General features: G+C 44.1%; 2 protein-coding genes across 5 annotated transcripts; both read left to right on the forward strand.

The window, feature by feature from the left end:
- Positions 1-260: 260 nt before the first annotated feature.
- LOC139679889 (solute carrier family 2, facilitated glucose transporter member 11-like) lies at positions 261-9,235 on the forward strand. 4 transcript variants are annotated; one of them, XM_071572032.1, is made up of 13 exons: positions 261-283; positions 841-905; positions 2,495-2,593; positions 3,027-3,187; positions 4,764-4,888; positions 5,135-5,264; positions 5,862-6,010; positions 6,515-6,702; positions 6,849-6,959; positions 7,466-7,567; positions 7,721-7,796; positions 8,479-8,606; positions 8,944-9,235. In XM_071572032.1, exons 2-13 carry the CDS (start codon positions 882-884, stop codon positions 9,148-9,150), a joined length of 1,500 nt encoding a protein of 499 aa, XP_071428133.1. In that variant the 5' UTR covers positions 261-283; positions 841-881; the 3' UTR covers positions 9,151-9,235. The 4 variants fall into 4 exon arrangements, with proteins under 4 accessions (XP_071428133.1, XP_071428132.1, XP_071428130.1 ...); XM_071572031.1 differs by lacking the exon at positions 261-283 and having other exon boundaries at positions 782-905; XM_071572029.1 differs by lacking the exons at positions 261-283; positions 841-905 and having other exon boundaries at positions 2,468-2,593.
- Positions 9,236-17,934: 8,699 nt separating this feature from the next.
- On the forward strand, positions 17,935-20,363 carry MIF (macrophage migration inhibitory factor). The gene is made up of 3 exons (XM_071572015.1): positions 17,935-18,163; positions 19,068-19,240; positions 20,098-20,363. The coding sequence occupies exons 1-3, from the start codon at positions 18,056-18,058 to the stop codon at positions 20,162-20,164; spliced, it is 348 nt and encodes a 115-aa protein (XP_071428116.1). The 5' UTR covers positions 17,935-18,055; the 3' UTR covers positions 20,165-20,363.
- The last annotated feature ends 27 nt before the right edge of the window (positions 20,364-20,390 follow it).

Below are 20,390 nucleotides of genomic sequence, written 5' to 3' on the forward strand. Positions count from 1 at the left end.
TGTGTTATTTCTTCATCCTGTTCTTTAACCAAAGTGTAAATGGCAAGTGATAACTAAGCCATTTACCAACTTAATGCATATAAAACCTTCTTAATAGTGAAATAAATGAAGTTAAAGCCTTAGAATTTTTTCTCAGAGAAGAAGACATCAATCCAGCTGTGGAGGTTACAAAACAGTTTCAAAACAACTTTTTTTTTCATCATAGGCACAGAAATAAGTCTAGTGACTAATAGAAATGCCAGACAAAAATGTGCAGAATGAATTTTTCTCTCTACTAGCAAAGGTAAGCCAGTTACTATTAAATACTTAGCTTGTCAAACCTGGTATACTACTGTAGAATCACTAAGTTTTCACCCAGTTTCAAAATCATGGAGCAGTTCAGTTCCTTTCACTAATGATTAAGTTACGATGTGCTCCAGTTACTGTCACATGAAGAGAGGATGGATCTTTCCTATTGTATGCCAAAGTCCTATAGTTCATTGCCCAAGTTCCATCTGAGATTCCCAACAGAAAACTTCTCTGTTTCTCAGCAGCTTAGAGTGAAAACTGAGCAAGTTATGATTATGGGAATCCTCTTTAAAATTGTTGTCTCAGTTCTCTGTCCCCCCAGCACAACACAGTGCTCATGGAGTGTGCAGGTTCTGTGCAAGGAACACCCCCTTGTTTATTTGGACACAATCATTGGTTGAAATATTTAATCCAACAACCCTAAACTTTGCACGACTGCTGAAATGGGTGCAATTAACGCAAAATCCTCTCAAGTAAAATTTAACTCCAGTGACATGGGACTAGTTCACTGACACTGCTATTGTATAATGTGAGTATTGGTTACTTTGGCAGGTACCAGCCAGTGAGCAACAGCATCGGCTCTTCCAGTGGGGATGGCTGCCTTCCTCTCCAACCTGGTGAGTGTCTGGGCACTTCTTCTCAGGGCTGTGACTCATAAAAGACAAAGCCAACAAAATGCTAAAGATTCAAATTCTTTAAAGATTTTAAGTTCCTTTGGTACAGAGACCATCTTTCTTTTCTGTGTTTAAACATCCCCAAGAACAATGGGGCTTGGGGCCATGAGGATCGTGTTGTATGGGCTTTCCTATGCAACAAGATGAAATTAAATGAAATAAATTAAAATTTAAAGAAAAAATAACCATAAGTCTGGCAGTTCCACCACCAACAATGCTACTTTACTTTTGTCTTCTGAATTTCTGAAAACAATACTAATTATTAACCACTTTGATAACTTCCAAAAATAATGAATATATGAACTGTACTGCAAAAGGCTAAGAAATCATGACATAAACTTTAAAATAAATCACTTTCTTCATTTCATCAAGAGATAATCAATATAATCCATCAATATAATCCATCAAGAGATAATCAATATAATCCATCAAGTTTCTGTGGTCTTAAATAGGGAAAAAGCGATTGATATTTGTTGCTCTATTTCTTATTAAAAAAAAAAAAGGAAGAGTGAGAGTGTGTTTGAATGTTTTTGTCAATTAGCAAATCCATTGAATTTGAGAGAGGATTTTTAAGGAAATTTAGAGTCTTTCTGGTCTACAGCTTCCTGGTTCTTGTCATCCGATAACTTGGGAAATCCAGACGTGGACTGCCTAAATAACAAGCTGTCGAAAGATGGACCTAAGGTCTAACTAGTTACATGTTATGTTTTCTCTTTATTTACAGTTGAAATTATTTCAGTCATCAAAAAGTGTATTTCAGTCCCTAATCTTTGACCAAGGAAATTATAGACAGACAGTATCACCCTGGCCTGGAAGATGCCAAGTCCTTCAATATGCAAGGACATTGTTTCATGATTAAATAAATAGAGAAAATAAAATATTGAGAAAGATAAATGAAATCCCAAATCAGATTCAGGAAGATTTTTATTTGAATGCAATTACAGGGGCTATTCCTGTAATTATAATATATTTATATTTTATTGTATTTATATTGTATATAGTCCATCCCTTCCTGAAAAAGCTGAATGTCAAAAGGATCTTTTCTTAATTTTGCTTAAAGATACGATGCCATTTGAAATGAAAGCAGAGGGTCTAATAAAATGCTGTTGGTTTTCAATGCTGCACTTCTGAGGCACAGCATTAGGGTTTGGTGTACATCACTTACTGTCAACAGCAGACAAGTAGAGTGACTCTCTCTTCCTTCCCCACACCCAGGACTGACACCTTTATCCAGCCAGCCTGTCAGGCACTGCAGAGGGAGAGCAGCACTATCGGGAACAGCTTTCAAAACTCCTTTTCCTTCTTGCAAGCAGAGTGAAGGATTATCACCCTTCCAGTGGCACGTGGTTGGCTATGGCACTAAGGAAGATGCTTGTGCTCCAGCAGTAGATTAGAAGGATTTTGAAAAATGTTTAAATTCAAGAGGATTTGAAGCAGACAAGAGGAAGGACCAGTATGGCTACAAGGACTTTGGCCCTACACAGGTCTAGACTAATGAGAAGCTGATGGAGCATTTTATTTTTGCTTTGCAGGTTCAGTTCAGAGGACTATATCAAATGATCTTAGTGCTGGGGATTGGTGGCAGTTTCCCATATGGATTCCACATTTCTGTCATCAACTATCCCTCTGTGGTAAGTAGCCATCTCCCCGAGGCTGATAACACAAAAGGGACAGACAGCCTGAGCCCTCCATTCTCCCATGAATCCCAAATTTACTGAGCATTCACCTGATAAATCTATGCCTTTTCTTTGGCTAACAGTAACATCACATGTGTAGAGAACTTTTTCTCCTTTAAAGAACACAACAGCCTTTTCTGGCTTTAATAAGTTCTTAGCACACAGTATACAAGTCTCCAAAGGAGGGCAGAAAATGTTCTTTGTCAGGAACATTCTGACTGATACAGACTTGTAAATTTTGCAATCTGATCTCAGCAAACTTGTTTTACTAAGAAATTCTAAAATAAATCTAATATTAGAACCACAGGCTTGATCTGAAGTACAATAGCCAAATAATATGAAGGGATCTTATACCCATTATCCAGTCAAATCTCATTCTATTTTTCAGCACATCAGGAAGTTTATTAATGAAACCTGGATAGAGCGACATGGCTCTCCCCTCCATTCTGACACAATCATGCTGTTGTGGTCCTTCATTGTGTCTATTTATGGGATAGGAGGACTCCTGGGCTGCCTCTGCTGTACCTACCTGACTACAAAATACAGGAAGTAAGTGCTTCTTGCAACAGCTCAACAGTCAGAAAGTACAGGGAAATACCAAGGTGAACAATTAAATCTCTCACTTTTGGTTGGAGCAGTGTGGTTGAACACAACTGATTGGGTTTTCCGGCACATCCACCTCTTCCAAGCAGCAAACAGCCCTCTCTGCCTTGTTTACCTGCCCTCCCCAGGGAACTGTGTTCTGTACAGGCTGCAGCCATCATCACGTCACAGGATCAGAGCCTCTGGGAGCAGTGGGATAGGATCACATTCTCTTCAATGTCTCCTATGACTCTCATAAAGGTCTCCCAAGATTTACAAACCCCAATAAAAGAGCTGTTTTGTAACACATTGTATGGAGTTACTCAAGCACCTGGAAGATATCCTTAAGTGACAAAGAAGAACCAGATTTCCACTTAAATACACTCATTTTGGAGTGGTGACATTATATTAAATATTCGGATCCTGTCCAATGAAAATATAAGCAAAAGAGAAAAAATAAATTGCCTGTAACTATAGTGCAAAAATATAACCAGCACCAAACCAAATGTCCAAGAGACATCTCTGTTCTTGGGAATCCATTTTACTGAAAGTCAGGTCCCAAGCTATCTTTCCCACTGGATGGAGGAAGGATTCCTCACCAGTCTGGTCTGTTCTCAGTGCCTTGTGTGTAACACCACTAATTTCATTTGCAGAGAAATTGGCAAACACATCTGCTTGGTGTGACCCACTTAAAGATCTGCTCCACAACGCACTGATCCAGAGGCCCCTCATGTGGGTCTCAACAAACCAACTTAGCCTGCCTGCAATTGTGTTCTTTCCTATCAGGTAAGTGCCCCCAAGAGATTTCTTGTGGGACACTGCCTCATCCCACACACAGAGGGTCTCCCAGGACTGGAAACAAGATCATGCACTTCTCCCATGGGTTGCTTAACACAGGATAACCTCATTGCTGAATCACAGACTAAATACAGGCTCTCTGTGAATCCTTAATGTGTGCAAGGGGACTCTTGTCTAACAAGTGTCACGGCAAAACATCTGAGTGCAAAGAACTTTGAGACTTTGATTTGAGCCTGAGACATCAGGGTTGTGAACATGGCAGGCTACAATTCATACAGAGGGACTTAGGAAATTATATATGCCTCTAAGAACTCTTTCTGCCTTCTCAGACGACATCCAAGAGTGTCTCCCATTTTAGGATGGGAGCTGTGGACTCAGATTATTTCTGGGGGACAACCCGACATTTTTTGAGGAGTTACATCCATTTAATAATCTTGGTGACAAAATGGGACAGTTCTTCAATCCCTTTCCTCACTTATACTATGGAAATGCTGACAAAGAGTTCCAACTGTTTAAGTTCTAAGCTAAAAAAATTAATTCAAATCTAAAGGATCCTAAAATTTTAAAGAATCATTTTGACTATCCAAAGTAAATTTTTTTTCAGCCATTCCTCAAAACAGTAGGAATGGCTGTACCACACTTCCTGCCAAAGTAAGAGTCATCAAAAGAGTACAAGAGGTTCACATTTCACACTAAATTCTCAAGAGCTTTTGGGCCTTTTTGTTGTTGTTGTTTTGTTTTCTAGAAAAAAGTGCCAAATATTCACCAACCTGATCATGCTGGTAGCTGCAGTTTTCATGGCCCTCAGTAAAACAGCCAAATCCTTCGAGATGATTCTGGTTGGACGCCTTCTCTATGGCATTGGTTCAGGTATGTGCTCTTGCCCCTGTGGACTGCAGGCATCCTTGCTGTTCTGGGATTGTCTGTGCAGCCATTCTTGGAGAATGATTTTTAAAACAAATATACTAGGCACTCAATAAAAGTGAAAGACATCATCCCTTCTGCAAGAAATTGCAATCTAAATATCAGAGTGAATGGAAACAATGTAAGAAAGGATGGAGTCAGTTAAGCTTTTCTAAATATTTTAACAGCCATTTATCCTCCTCTGTGTTCAAGGTTTTTCTATGAATATTCATCCTCAGTATGTAGGAGAGATTTCACCCAAGAAGCTGCGTGGATTTGCCAACTCCACCGTTGCTGTTTTTCTGACCCTGGGAAAACTCACGGGACAGGTTATTGGACTACGGTAAATTCTCCAGCCTTTCTATCAGGTTACACTGAAAGCAGAAATCTTTCCATAACCTTTACCCTCCCACCTGGACAGTGCCTGAGAAACACTCCCATCCTCCCTAGGAGGATCCTCACATCCACACCCACATTAGTTTATGCCAGAATAAAAATGCTGATTGTATGTGAGGCAGACATAGTTTTGAATATAGAAGGCAGAAAATTAATTACTCATAATCTGATTTCTTCTTATTTTGACACCTTTTTTAATGGGGGACTTCCCCTTCAAAATTACTCTACTTATATGAAAAGTCTTAGCAAGATGTTTTGGTCCTGTGGCTAAATAGTTGTCAAATTTAAGTCTCATCATGTCTCTAGACATTATACTGGGTGCCATTGGTATTTAGAAAATTTTTCAAAATACCAAACAATTCCTTTAAAATAAATTTTCAGAAACAAAAATAGCAAAATTTGTGAAATTTGCCAAGTTATGAATTCAGGGTTTTGCTTCACTGCATCCTTGAATGGAATCTGAACAATGTTCATTACTCAGAAAAACTTCCTGAACATTCATTCCATTATTTCAGCATAATTTTGTTTCACATACACTTTCCAGGGAGATTTTAGGAAGCGAAGCTTTGTGGCCATGGTTGTTAGCATCTAGTGGACTTTCAGCATTGGTTCAACTGGTTACCCTCCCATTTTTCCCTGATTCACCATCCTACCTCCTGATACAGAAGGGTAATGAGGAAGCCTGCAGGAAAGGTAGAGTGTCTGCTTTCCTCACTTACTTCACTTCCTTTGATATGTCAGGGTGACAGCTGTGCAGAAGGCAAGCAGTGCCAGAGCAGAGGCAGTTTCAAACACAACAGCTGAGGTCCCTATGACCTCGGCCTCAGCTTCATTTAATTTAGACAAGAAACACAGTTTTATATCAGCATGTCTAACATTTCCCACTTTGGTGAGCACTACTTTATTTCTTTAAAGAAAAAGGCTAAGGCAGCAATTTTTTGTTATTTAATTAAATGAAATGTGCTTAGATGTTTGCTTTTTTTACAGTTAGGCCAACTCCACATTAGAAAGCCATACTATACTGATAACAGACAAAATCCTTGCGACTGCCCCCTGCCCCAGCAGCAACCAGATGGCAGAAGCAGCACCAGCACCAGCACCTGCACCAGTGGACAGGCAGACTAAAGGGGTTAATGTAACCCCTCCTGATGGAGCTCTACAGGTGGAATAACCCACTTCCCTCTCTCCCCCCAACAGCCATCAGGAAGCTCTGGGGGGAAGGAGACCACCAAGCAGAGATTGATGACATTATGAAGGAGAAGGGTACGATGGCGAGCACGAAAACCATGCGTGTCCTCGAAGTGATAAAAGAGCGATCTTTGCGCTGGCAGCTTTACATTATGATGACTGTTATGACCACCTTGCAGCTCTGTGGAATCAATGCAGTTGAGTGCCCTCTTTATCCCCAGAACAAGAGCCAACACTGGGCAGCTTACAAACCCCTCTAAGTCAATGTTATTATACCAGCTTAGAATTGCACCTCAATTGCAACACTTTTTTCACAGGTGCATTTCTTCTCTGCATTTTTCAGATATACTTCTATTCTTTTGAAGTATTCCACACAGCCAAGTTTGAAGAATACCTGATCCCATATGTGTCCCTGGGAATTGGCTTGTGTGAATGCTTGTCCTCTATACTGTGTGTAAGTCCTTTTGGATTTGAACTCAGTGGGAAAATTTCATGTGGTCAACAACTGTACTTTTCCTTTCTTATAACTGGGCTCAGAAAAGATTTGCATAACCTAAGACACATCTTCCTGCTGATGCAAAACCACATGCGGGGCAAAAGGCAGTTCTTGTCCCAGATTATTTCATGAGTGTATGTCTTCAGACTAATTTTTATTATGTACAATAATTTTCTGATGTTCTGGATTAGATGTGGGTATGTATGTGTGCACAATTCAATATATGCCAGCAGGCAAGAAAGGGAACTGCCTAGAAACAGCCAGGGTTGACTAATAAACACAGTTTCATTAATAATAAATTAGTCTAAGAAGCTTAATCAAATTCATTAGGAATTAAAAGACTCTCAAATGACATTGATTTATGGATATTATTCAGATAAGTCTTCTGAAAAGAATACATGGAGAGGAGAGGAATTATTTAATTTGAGAACTGGGATTTATGACCTGTGTTTTCTGCTTTTCAGAGCACCCTTATAGACCGGTTTGGGAGGAAGGTGCTGCTTTGGGGAGGCTACACACTGATGTGTTCTGTGCTAGCCCTGCTTACCATGACCCTGTCCCTGCAGGTAAGGAGGCAGCAGCCTTGTGGCCTCTCCCTCAGCACCAGCCCACCCAATCACAGGATATGTAGGAAAACCTGAGCCAGTGGCAGCAAATACAGAACTCTGCTATTGTGTCATGTGTCTCACGGTTTGATATTGCTGGTTTCTCACCTTTAGCATCGGTTTTTCTGGATGCACTACTTCAGTGTCATCTTGATCTTCCTGTTTGTTGTCTTCTATGGAACTGGACCGTGTGAGTACATCAATGGCTATGCTGGGAGGAAGTTTCATATCAGTGACACAACTGGCAGAGGAAGAGCAGAGTAGTGCCATAGTAAAAAAGTTCTGGAAATTAAGGAAGGAAGGGCAGACAGGTACAAGTGGGAGACAGGAAAAGGATACAGACACCTTGAATTTTATTGCTGATCACAGGATTTAAATAATTTAAAACACAGTATCATCTCCAGAGTGTTTGAGACAGAAATTTCAAAATGATTTTTAAAATATTCAGCTAAAAAGAGGAATCCAGGCATTGCGAGTTGTTACAGTGATCATCCTGCCTACATGTTATAGTAATCATCCTCATTAACTTAGCAAGTCAAGCTTATGACCTACCAGCACACTTCAGGTGGAACTGGCCACAGGGGCAAAAAGGGAGGCACTTTTATAAACCACTGCATCAATAATTGCCAGCAGTGCAATATGGAACTGCACAGCCCCACAGCCCCAGAAAAAGGATTCCAGTACATACAAGAGAAACCTAAACTAGCAGCTGCAGTGCCTTTCTGGAATCAAGGTCCCTCACACTCTTAGCAGAGACTACCTATCAACAGGCCACCTACTCTGCCTATCTGTCGTCTTCTGCCACTGCCATTGGGAGGAACTTCAGCAAGGAAACAAATACACCTGCTTTGTGTTTGGCTTCTCTTTTTCAGCTGGAGCCACTATATCTGTCATGGTTGAAATCTTCAGCCAGTCATACAGACCATCAGCCTTTCTGATTGTTGGCTGTATCAACTGGATGGGACTGTTCGTACTTGGGATGATTTTTCCTCTGCTTGTTGTAAGTGACTCTAAGTGGATCCCTCCTTCCAGGTGAATCCATTTGTGAATGCTGACAGGGAGCAAAATAATTGCAATAAATTGCAATGCCATGCAAAGCTTAGAGCTCTGTCCAAGTACAAAACCTGCTTAGGAACCCTCCAGGCCTGTCAGAGGAGCAGCAATTGGACTCAGGTCAAAGATGGCCAGTGGGAACTCCTGCTTTGCCATCTGTCCTGGATGGTGTACTGAGCACACTTTTGAATTTTAACTTCTAAGACACACGTTTGCACTAAAGGGCAGGGAACTAGAAATTACATGCTCATTTCCCTTACAGTGTCTTGCATTTCTGCTTGCAGGATAACCTTGGACCCTTCTGCTTCCTTATCTTTTTGGGAATTCTTGCTTTATCAGCAATTTTCATCTACTTGTATCTTCCTGAGACCAAGGGAAAGTCAATCATGGAAATAAAAGCAGAGTTCAACAAGCTGAACTTTGGGAAAAAAGAAACCTCATTCACTGAAAATAACTTTCCTAAGGAACAGTTGCCTTGCACGAAGCTCTGAGCGTTCAGAGCAGAAATTTGCATCTCTTAGAAAAGACAGGAAATAATGTTGCAATAGAACTAAAAAGGAAACATTAAAACCAGACTGCAAGATCTCCTGACTCATTTCTTTTTTCATTTTCCTTTTCTTTCCCTTTTTTATTTTGTTTTAATATGAATATGAAACTTATTATGGTAGAGTTTTATTTCTGCATGATATCTGAACATTTTCACCACTGAGTTTCAAGATACAAAGATTTTTTTTCACATTAAACCCCTCTTTTATGATAGTACATCTTAAGAAAGTTTTAAAACATTTTGTTTACAGTCCATAGGGCCCAAGTCCTGCTAGAAGAGCAGACACACGTGCTCTGCTCAAAGTCCTGGACCCACAGCCCCGGGCCTCAGTTGGTGTCCTCTGTTCCCAGAGTCCTGCCCAAAGCCTCAGATACCTGAGCAGTTTGTTATGGGCCTTTTCTAAAGGAGACCTCACTGGCACAGAGCTCCTCATAAGCGGGAACCTGCTGGCAAACAGCTCAGAGAAGAGAATCGGGAATATGAAAGACCAACTAAAGTAATTTTAAAAGACAAACCAAGGGAAAGAAGGACTTAGAAGGCTAAATGACCATCAGTCATGAGGCTGGGGAAACACAGAAGTCTAAAATATCTTGTTAGCAGGCAGAGGAAAAGCTAGATACAGGGTTTAGGGTGACCTGAGCAGATATGGACTAAAAACTTAGCACAGCAAGTTGGAAAAAAAAGATTCCAGCAGGACAACAGAAACAAACATTGAAAGTGAAATCGTACTGTGCAACAAACCCTGAGATGTAATGAGAATCTCAGTGGAGGGCATCCTAGTAACTCTGAGCAGGGAGAAAGACCTACCAAATCAATACATTAGTGTATACAGAAGAAGCAAAGAGGCTGCTGTAAAATAAAGCACACTCCTGAGAGCATCTGTGGTGTCTAAGGAACTGCTTTCCAACCTGGTACATCAGCTTCTGGAAATTACATCAGATGTTTTCAGAGAAGAAAGAGTTTGTATTGGAAATGTTTTTCTTGTTATGTAAGCAAGCTGCGAATATCCAGTGATTATTGTACCCAGCAGTAAAAATAAGTTGTGAATTTCACTGGAAATAGCCTAAGTTTTTCCGAGTAACCACTGACAAGTACATTTGGGACAAGATTTGTGACTAAATGCTTTGGATCATGTCACCTGCTTTTCACTAATAACCAGAAAAAAAAATAATCAGTACTACAAACTACAGTTCTTCTCCTTACAGATGGAGGTGTCACTTGAGTTTGCTTTTAATGCTTTGACTTAGGAAACATGCTCTGAAAAGGCTCTTTGTAGAAACAGATTTTACTTCTGCTTTTTTTTCAGGGTTTTCATTATTTTCAGAATGCTTTGCATAGAGGAGACATAATGCACTCCCATGGGCTGTAGATGAACACTGACACACAGTAATTCATCTCTTGACTTTATTTACTGACTTTTCACAGCAGAGAGCTGCAGTGAAGGAACTGACTTAGAATTAACATACACCACACAATCATAGAATCCTGGAATGGCTTGGGTTGGAGGGGTCTTCAAAGATCATCTAGTTCTAACCCCTCAGCCATGGGCAGGGATGTCACCAACTAGATCAGTTTGCTCAGGGCACAGCCCAACAGTCCAACCTGACCTTGAACACAGTCAGCTTAAGCATGTTCATACAGAGATTTTCACCATTTAAAAAGTATTTGCTTAAATTGCACTACAAACATTTAGTGCAGCCTATGGAAAGCTCTCCCTCTTGTCCACAGCCTGGGGAACCAAGTGAGCAGAAAAGTCCTCACCTCGGAAATTACTGGGCATAAAGACACCCATCACCTTTAACACAGAGAGATTAACAAACCATTTATTTTATCCCTACGAGCATTTTCAACCTGCTTTCCCCTCACATCTCACTGCAGACATTCCCTACCAAGTGCCATATGATACCTCTAAATCACTTCTCTCACATAAGGCTCAACTAGGCAGCAATGAGAACTGATCCCAGCTCTGCCGCACACTCCACTCTGGATGAAAGCCGCTCATGTCAGAATGCCTGTGGGTTTCCTATCTCTCCACAGTTATGACTGCTATGGGACTATTTGCACAACAAAGGAGCAAGCTGAAAACAAGCCTCCTCTGAGCATGCAGAAACCAACACTCACCACAGTGGAAAACCAAGACCCTGATGTTAAGGCATTTTTGTCGTGACTTAGTCATGGTTCAGGAAGGGTCTGCACAACATGTGCTACTGGGGTTTTTCTGTTATGGTGTATTCCACAGGAAGAGTTCCAGACCTCACAGCTGAGTCATCCATCTCAATTTTTTTAAATAATTATAAGACTTGCATAAAGAGGTACATTATAACTCTCTGTAACATTTGCTTTTTCACTGGTTTCCCAATCAGGCTGTATCCAAGTACGAAGTGTAATTTTGGATGCTTTGGTTTCCAGAGTGCAAAAGTCAGGTTCCCTCCCAGGACAGCCCACTGCTGTCTGTGTGAGCAGCCTGCAGATGGTACATGCAGAGTGGCCTCTCCCGGGGCACTCCCATCCCTCCCAGGGCACCTGTGGAAAGCATCACAGCTATTTAAAGGCTTCTGAGGTGCTTCCCAGCATAGGTGGGGTGAGCCAGCTCGCAGGTGAGTTAGAAACAATGTTGAGAACCAGGGGAGCTGAAGGGAAACCTGCTTGTCATCCAAAGATGCTGAAATTCATTGTTAACACAAATGTAAGCAAGGACAAGGTTCCAGAATCTTTTACAGGGGATCTTGCCCAACACTTATCAAAAGCATTGGACAAACCAGCACAGGTAAGTCCAGATGCTCAAATGTTTTCCTTCTTTAGTCAGTTGTGCCTATGCAATGAGCTATTTCTCAGTGACAACTTTGTTAAACTAATATACCTAATGACTCATCAGTATTTGCAGTCATCCCTCTGTGAAAATATCAAATTGTTGTTTGCTGTAACTTGAGGTCTCAAAACACTGAAATATTTAAGCTAACTTTGTGTTGGATGATATTCCATGCAGGTCTCTGTGTAGGTGAAGACACAGGATGTGTGTGGGTGTGCACAGGTATCTCTGTGAACACCTCTCAAGAGTCTGGGTGATTGAAAGTGAGTGTCACCCTCAACCTCCTCACTGAGGCCTGCTGAGTATGTGCTTGTTACCTGCCACCAAATTGCCTGTAGCCTACTGGTTACAGTTGCATTTAATCATGAATCATTCAGCTTGCTTGGATATCTAGCATAAACTAATATTCTTATGTAAAACTGATGTGCTCTATCTGTCCTTAAAAAAGTCCACCTTTTTTATCAGTCCAGCAAATAAGTACTTGCTGGTGAGGGCGTGGGGGTGTGTCAGCTGGTGGTTCTTGCATAACAGCTCCTGAATATAAAGCTGGAGGCCAGGGCTGGGATGCAGCTGGAACAGGTTTGTGCAGCTGTCTGCAAGGGATATGTAATGGGACGTAGAAATAGACAGGGAATAACAAAGACATTTTTCTGAAGAGGACATACAAGCTTTTCGTGACAAAGGAGACAATAGGAAAGGGACAGTCTCTTAGTTATAACAGAGAAAGAAGGAAAGGATTAGGGTGGGCTGGAATGCAGAGCTTTCCTCTCACAGGAAACTGTACCACTTGAAAAAAATACTGATTTTCAGTCAAATACAATTTTTTCCTACTGGATGAATTGTTTCAAATATTTGCCAACTGCTCTAGAAAGAAAATAACATCAATTAATGCTTCAGCTTGATTTTTTTCACCTTTTTAAAATTATAATAACCTGCTTCCAGAGTAGATGTTAAAGGCATACATGTACCTACATCCGGCATAAAGCTGAGAGCACACAGTGTCCAATCAGGGGAGCACGGGACTAAGCAAGTGGTACCTCAACATGATCTCCTTCCTTTAACATGATCTTTTTCCCTGTACTGCTGTGGCCTGATGCACCTTGCACCCAAACAGGCTGTAAATGATGGCCAAGACTAATTACCCAGACAACTCCTGGTACTCAGGCTGGCTTGTTTTGCCAAGAGGGTTAATTGCTGCTGAGTTCCAACGATGTGCTGCTAATAAACGTGGGTAAGAACAGACCAAAAGCTCGATGGATGCCAAGGGAACTGATCCCCAGATTCCCCAGTGTGTGGATCTGACACTGTGTATTAGCAGCAGGGAAAACCGCAGGCTGGTCATTAATATTAACATAGATACTTTCTTCTATTTTTCCTGATATCAAGAACAAAAGTAGGATTAGGCTGTGTTTTGTTTAATGAGAGGGATGTTGACTTAGACCTCTGCTGTGTCAGTTCACATTCACCTCAGCAGGAGAGACTGCAGCAGCAGCCAGTGAGGTGCCAAATCCCTCTGGAACGCAGTGTGGTAGCAATGGAACTGCACACCCCCCTCATCCCGGACCTTCCCACACAGGCAGGGACAGCTCAGTGGCTTGGAAGAGGTTCTGGAGATATCACAGATTGCTGAGCTCCTGGAGCACTTGGACTGGGAACCAAGATTCCCAAGCCTAAATACTATGGTGTCTTTGTACTGGCCCTTGACAGAGCAGTGAATGTCTTGGAGTAGAATGGAGATCTAGACAGTAAGATGTCAACACATGAAAGCCTTGCACATGGAAAACATGCACCTACTTTCACTGCAGTTCAGGTACATCAATATATTCCTGGATTTTTTAAACTTTTCTTAATATGGCAAAGGAAAATAATATTCTTTTTCCAACAGTATCTAGCAATACATATCTCTCCTGGTCAGGTGACATCCTTTGGTAGCTCCACAGACCCTTGTGCTATGTGCTTTCTCTACAGCATTGGCAAGATAGGGGAGCAGGAGAACAAGGTCGACTCCAAATTGCTCTGTGATCTGCTGAACAAACAGCAGAAAATACCATCTGACAGGTGAGGCCACACAGCAGCTTGTCTAACATGACTTTCCACAGATTGTTAAAACTCTTCATCCCAGACTTTGGTGTTCTTTATTACTGTGCTGTTTGAAGAGGCTAAATGCCAAGACAATTGAGGAACTCGCCAACTGAAAAGAAGGATGAGGAGTTTCAATGGTGGATGAGTTTCAATGGTGATGTCCAGAGACTGTAAAATTTCTTGATTAAAATTATGTGGATATACTGACAGATCTCATGTGCCAAAGCCCAGGTACAGACACAAAACTTAGTTATTATATCAATAACTTGAGTGCTATGTACCAGCACTTTCCTACTGACAGGTGGGTACATGTGGAGGTCAATTGCAAGAGCTTCCACTTGCATAAAAGCCTTTCCAGTCCTTTTCTTGAAGGTATGGCAGTCTGCTCCAGAAATTGTTGTAAATAAAACACAGTATCCTGAGAGCTCTTTAAAACAAGTAGAAAACCACTTAGAGCTCCAGAATGCACAAAAGGCATTAAAAGGGTCAGGGGGAGGGGAGTGCAAGGCCTGAGAAGTGTAAAGCTCAGGGGGACAGACTACAGAGTGGCTGCATGTCCTGTTGCAGGAACACCCCGGTCAGCTGGCAGCACTCTGCTCTCAGTAGCTAACGGTGTCTGTCTTCCCTTTCAGAATCTATGTCAGCTTCTTCAACATCAGTGGAACTGGAACAACATCTTCATTCAAGGTGCCCTTGGGTGGTAACAGCTTATTCCTGAATCCTCACTGTTGTTTGAATACTGCAGTTTGTCATGTTACCAGTATCTGACAAACACAAAAGGCAACGGTACCTTGTTGCCACTACCCATTGCTGTTTAACATATTGTCTGCTGCTCAAATAAAAGTAAAAATGTAGCAGAAACCTTGTGACTGAGACCCTCTTGCTACTCGGGAAAGATGTGTGCTTGAGATGGAAGGTATCTTCTCAAAATGTTAACATAAGCTTTTCTTTTAAAAGCAGTTTAGTCATGGGTGATGATGAACTCTCTATTTGGATATGTCTTTGCCCTGCTCATGCTCAAGAACCTGGCCAAATTTAAAGGAACTATCTTGACCTGATTTTGAGATACATTTAAGTCAATAGATGTGGCTATAAGTGTGGCATATGCACCACCCTTCAAAAGGAGGAAAGAAATTACTGCCTCTTATTTAAAAGGGATGGATTGCAGTCCAGGTCCTCCTTAGGTCTAACACTACATGGACATCCAGCTGAATAGCAGAAAAACTTGTGCTGTGTGTCTCCCAGGGCTCAGCGAGGGCAGAAGGAGTGAGTGGAAAAAACCACTGTTCGCTGTTCTGCCCTCCCCTTTTCATCCATTGAACAATCTGTAGTGACAGCAAAGATTAGAGCACAGCTCAGAATGAGGCAGAGGCACAGCAAGCCATTCCCAGAGGCTGAAGTGGTGAATTAATTATGAAAGGAAGATTTGCATATAAATATTTATTATTCAAGCCCTTGGTCAGATAAGATCATTCGCTTCCAAAGTAGAATAAAAGATTGAGTAGAGATAAATTTCCTGAAAATCTACAGTTAGGTGTATTGTCACTTTTTTCTGGAAGAGCAAACCCTATCACACTCCTGTTCTGAGCTCTATTGTGAACATCCCATTTTGTCCCTATCACAGCTTTGCTTTGTAGTCAGAGGATTTAAATACAAGCCTTCACCTCAACCTGCAAAAATGCCTTGTTAGGATAACAAATGAAAGCTGCTTTTGTGAACTGAAGTACCATAGCCAGTAAAATAATGTGCTACTTGGCATCTAAATACAGTGTATCTTATTAAATATTGTTCATGCCACTTTAAGCCATGTGGAGCTGCCCGTTGAGGAAGGAAGACGTGACATGATGTATATATTGTTTTGCTGGAATGGCCCCTAAACACAGTAGGACAGTTTCCTTCTCCAGAAATCGCTCTGCCACTCGTTCAAGGAATGCTGCCTCTGCCTGCTATTGGAGCCACAGCAGCAGCATTCTCTGATGTTCTCCTGGCTCCTCCTCCCTGATCTGGTTGCCCCGTGCTCAGGTTTTGGCTGTGGTGCAGTTGCGTGTGTACAACTGCAATCCGTGGACGTCCCAGCCCTGCCCTTTGCAGTCAGCCTCCAGGAAAGGCTTCAGCCTGTCCCATATACATATCCACTGAGGCCTTTCTATGATGGATGCTTTCAGAGTTATACTTGGAGCATCCAAACCCTGGAATGTGTGTTCCTAAGGTACCTCTTGGTACAAGTACAAATAAGACCATCTTTGCTTGCTAACAGTCCTTATACTCTCTAACAGCCAACATAGACACTGCCTCTGCCACATCATTAGGATGCTCTTTGGTGTATTTCTATGAAACATTTTACCTTTAAATTTTTTGTTCTTAGACATATTTCTTCACTGTTCTTATTTTAATCACAGGTGATTATAAAAACAGGTGCTGTGCATCCAGAAATGCATTATGAATGTAGGAGTGTGGAGCAATCACTTGAGGGATGGGTGTGCACAAGAACACTGGTATTTGGTTAACTGTTAAAAACGCATCTCTAGAAGCTATGGAAATGTATGCCCTGCCTCTGCCTTAGTCAGGGAGGCAAAGGAGAACAAAATTGCAGATGTCTCTCTGTGTGGCAGCATGGCCAGGGGCTGCCATGCAGCCTGACAGACCACAGAGCAAGCACATCAATGGTGACATTGCTCTCTAGTTTTATTCTCTGCACGGATAGAATTCCCACTCTACCTCCATGCCACAAATCTGAGAGGTAGGAAAATGAGAGGAATAAGTGGCACTGTGCAATGGCAGGGAGTTGAGGTAAGGGTATCAGAGGAAGAAAACTTAATCAGTTCTTAATCACTGTTCTTAAGCACTGTTAATCACTAAAAAAAGAAGTGCTGCAGCTCTCAACATTATAGCCTATGTCATTCCGAAGTATTCCCATGTAACACCATCCCTTATTCCTCTTTCAGGTCTACTACGTGTGTTCACGGGTGTGACATATACATTTGGTCAGGCTTTCTAGTAGCAGCAGTGCTGGAACTTAGTTAAAAATTAGCACCTGCTTGATCCCTGTGTGTAAAACGCCTCGATGGAGAGGCTCTGGGCGTGATCCTCTTTAGCTTTCCTGTGAGTCATTTGGCGCAGCAGAGCAGCGCTGCCGCTGTCGGGGCAGGGAAGAGGCAGCGTGAGGAGCCGTGCCCTGGCAGCCTACGTGCATCGCATCACACAGCCCAGCACAGGGCCCGGCTCTGCTACCTCTCACCTCCGAATACACACGCACTACTTCCGTCCTAAGTTTAAAAAAAAATCACTTCTGCCTTTTTCCAGAAGAAAAAAAATACGTGAAAATGGGGATGCTGAGGCGTAATAGATCATTTTCAAATTGACTGGAAAACGTTAGAGAATTAATATGCCAGCAAGGAAGACGTGTCTGCTTACATCGAGTTAAAGGTATGCACACAGTTAAAGCAAACACCCTACAAATGTGCCCTTATTTCGCAAAAAAAAAAAAAAAACCCAACCCTCCGGAGCCAAAGCAAGTATCCCTTTTTGCAGCTGCCAGGCTTGGGGGCCTGTATCCCTCTCTGGCCCTGATCCTGCAGAATGCAGTGGGAGTACTACAGCGGTGGTACCACATGCGGTGGTCCCCGTTACGTATGAGCTGCCAGCGCGCCCGGACTCCGTTCCCCGAAGGAGCCTGCAACAAACCCTCAAGAAATACCCAGCGGCAGCAACACAGCAAACGAATAACAGCGGACCTGGGGCAGAGATGTGGCCGGCAGGCTGCCGCGGAGTCCGCAAGCCGCCGGGAGGAAGGACTGTGTGTCCCCGCCCCGCTCCCTGCCCTCCCCGCCGGGCGGAGCCGCTCTACGTCTGGCGCGGCCCCGCGCACTAAAAGCGCCGCCGCGGTCTCTTCGCTCCACTACCCCGGTACCGCTGCTCCGCTCCCGCCGTCGGCCCCGCCGCCCCCGCTACCGCCACCATGCCCATGTTCGCCATCTACACCAACGTCTGCAAGGACGCCGTGCCCGACAGCCTGTTGGGCGACCTCACCCAGCAGCTGGCCAAGGCTACCGGCAAGCCCGCGCAGGTGAGGGCGGGCGGCGGCGCCGCCCCGGGCCGGAGCGGGGAAACACGTGCGTGCGGCGGGCCCGGCGCGGGGAGGCGCCGGCGGGGCGGCCGCCGAGGGAAGCGGAGCGGCACAACGCGTAGGGGGCCCCACTGCTCCGGCGGAAGGGGCTTGAGGCCATGCCCGCCCCCCACCGCTGCCCCGGGGCAAGGGGCTTTCTCCCGTTCCGTCCGGCGGTGCCGGGCCTCGCGCTGCCCGGGCCCTGCCCGTGCGGGAACCGCCAGCCCGCAGCGGCAGCCCGGCCTGCAGGAGCTCGGCGCTCACGTAACCGGGGATGTGCTGCGCCTGTGCTGGCGGCCGGGATTTGAGCGGCGGAGATGCGCAGCGGCACGGACCCGCCTGGGCAGGGGCTCGGAGATTTACCGAGCTCCCCTGCGGGCTGCGCCTCCCTCCGGGCAGCTCCCGGCGGTCCCGCCATGCGACACGGCCCGCTTGGGCAGGACCGCTGCACCCCGACAAGCCGGAGCCCAATGAAGCCCATTCGCTGCCAGGCTCTTGGGAAGGCCCAGTGGCTCAGCCCGTGATTTAGGGTTGTGAGCTCTGGCACGCACAGTTACCCCCTCCCGCGCAGTGCCGCGATGCTGTGGCTGGCAGGAGTGCCCGTCTCACCGGCGGCTTTGCACACACGCGGCCTCGTTCCTAAAGCCGAGAACCGGGCCGAGAGTCCCCACAGCACCCACGGCTCCGCGGGGCTGCAGCGTCTGAGCTGCTGATGCCTCCCCTGTGTCTGGGCAGGGTGCGGAACGCAGCCCTGATGAGCAGCCTGACCCCAGTACAACTGCACTACTTAAAGTGGGTACCCGAAGCAAGTTCGTGTCAGGAGAGGGCGGGTCAGACAGGCTGTAACTGTGTTTTCCTCCCACAGTACATAGCTGTGCACATCATACCTGATCAGATGATGTCCTTCGGGGGCTCCACTGATCCCTGCGCACTCTGCAGCCTGTACAGCATCGGCAAAATAGGAGGGCAGCAGAACAAGACTTACACCAAGATGCTGTGTGATCTCATCTCGAAGCACTTGCATGTATCTGCAGACAGGTAAGGCTGGGATATGATTTAACTTTATATATCTGGCTTTCTGAAGCTGATTTCAAAAGTTTGTTTGAAAATACAAAAAGCCACGAATAAGTCCATGTGCTTGGGAAGACACAAAGGGATTGCTTGCAGCATTGTCATGTCCAGTTAAGAGTTTGATGCCTACATCCTTCCCTAGAGAGTTCTCTGTTTGATGGCTTCCTGGTTTCAAAGCAGGGGAAAACAGCAGAGCACTGACAAGTTGCACAATGTCTTCTGCCTCTGAGGTGTGATGTTTTGTCCCCGGGTGAAGGGAGGCTGAAAGCACATAGGAGGAGCAGAAACAGGCTGGAGCTAAAGACAAAGTAGAGGCCAGCAGGCAGTGAGCAGCTCCCTTGCAGGCTGCAGAGCCCTGTGAGAGTGTCTGTGTGCTGCTGTGAAGGATGGGAAGAACCTGATGCCATGAGGGTTGGAAGGGAGACATGCAGAGCCAGCCTGGAGGGCCCACTTGGCACTCTGAGGGTGCCTGTCTGTGTGACACGTGTGAGGGACTGTACTGCTTGGAAACAAAAGGTTTTGATCTCCAGAAATTCTTGACAGGCTGCTAAGCAAGAGATGTCTGGTGTCTGGACAGTCCCTGACTGCAGAAGAGTTCATATTTTAAAAAACTGAAAAAGTACAATTCCAGGGACTCAGGAATGTTGACTGTTTGGAGACTCCACCAGAGGAGTTAGATGGATTTCAGTCAAAATGGAGCTTGAAATTTTTTGAAGCAGAGGAATGGGAAGCACTGGTTCCTGTTGTATTGTCCCATCTCACTCACAACTTACATAAATGAGTTAATAAGGTCATTGTTATGTCCTCCTGTGCCTCTTCTGCAGGGTCTACATCAACTACTTCGACATGAATGCTGCCAATGTGGGCTGGAACGGCTCCACCTTTGCGTAGAGCTCTCCTGTCTGTCTGAAGAGGCTGCTCCTGGACCTCCCCTCACCCTGCCCCGTAGCAGAGACCACGGCACAAATGGCCCCGTGTTGCATTTTGTGCACTCTCACAGATTGATGGCTCCTTTCTAGTGTGTTTAAATATTGCTGCTTCAACATTCCTCTGTTTTCTGTGTAGAAAACAAATAAAGATTTAGAATTAAGCTGTGTGGTGTGTAAGCTTTGGCGTG

This window comes from Pithys albifrons, chromosome 17 (genome assembly GCF_047495875.1).
Source record: "Pithys albifrons albifrons isolate INPA30051 chromosome 17, PitAlb_v1, whole genome shotgun sequence".
Taxonomy (NCBI): Eukaryota; Metazoa; Chordata; class Aves; order Passeriformes; family Thamnophilidae; genus Pithys; species Pithys albifrons.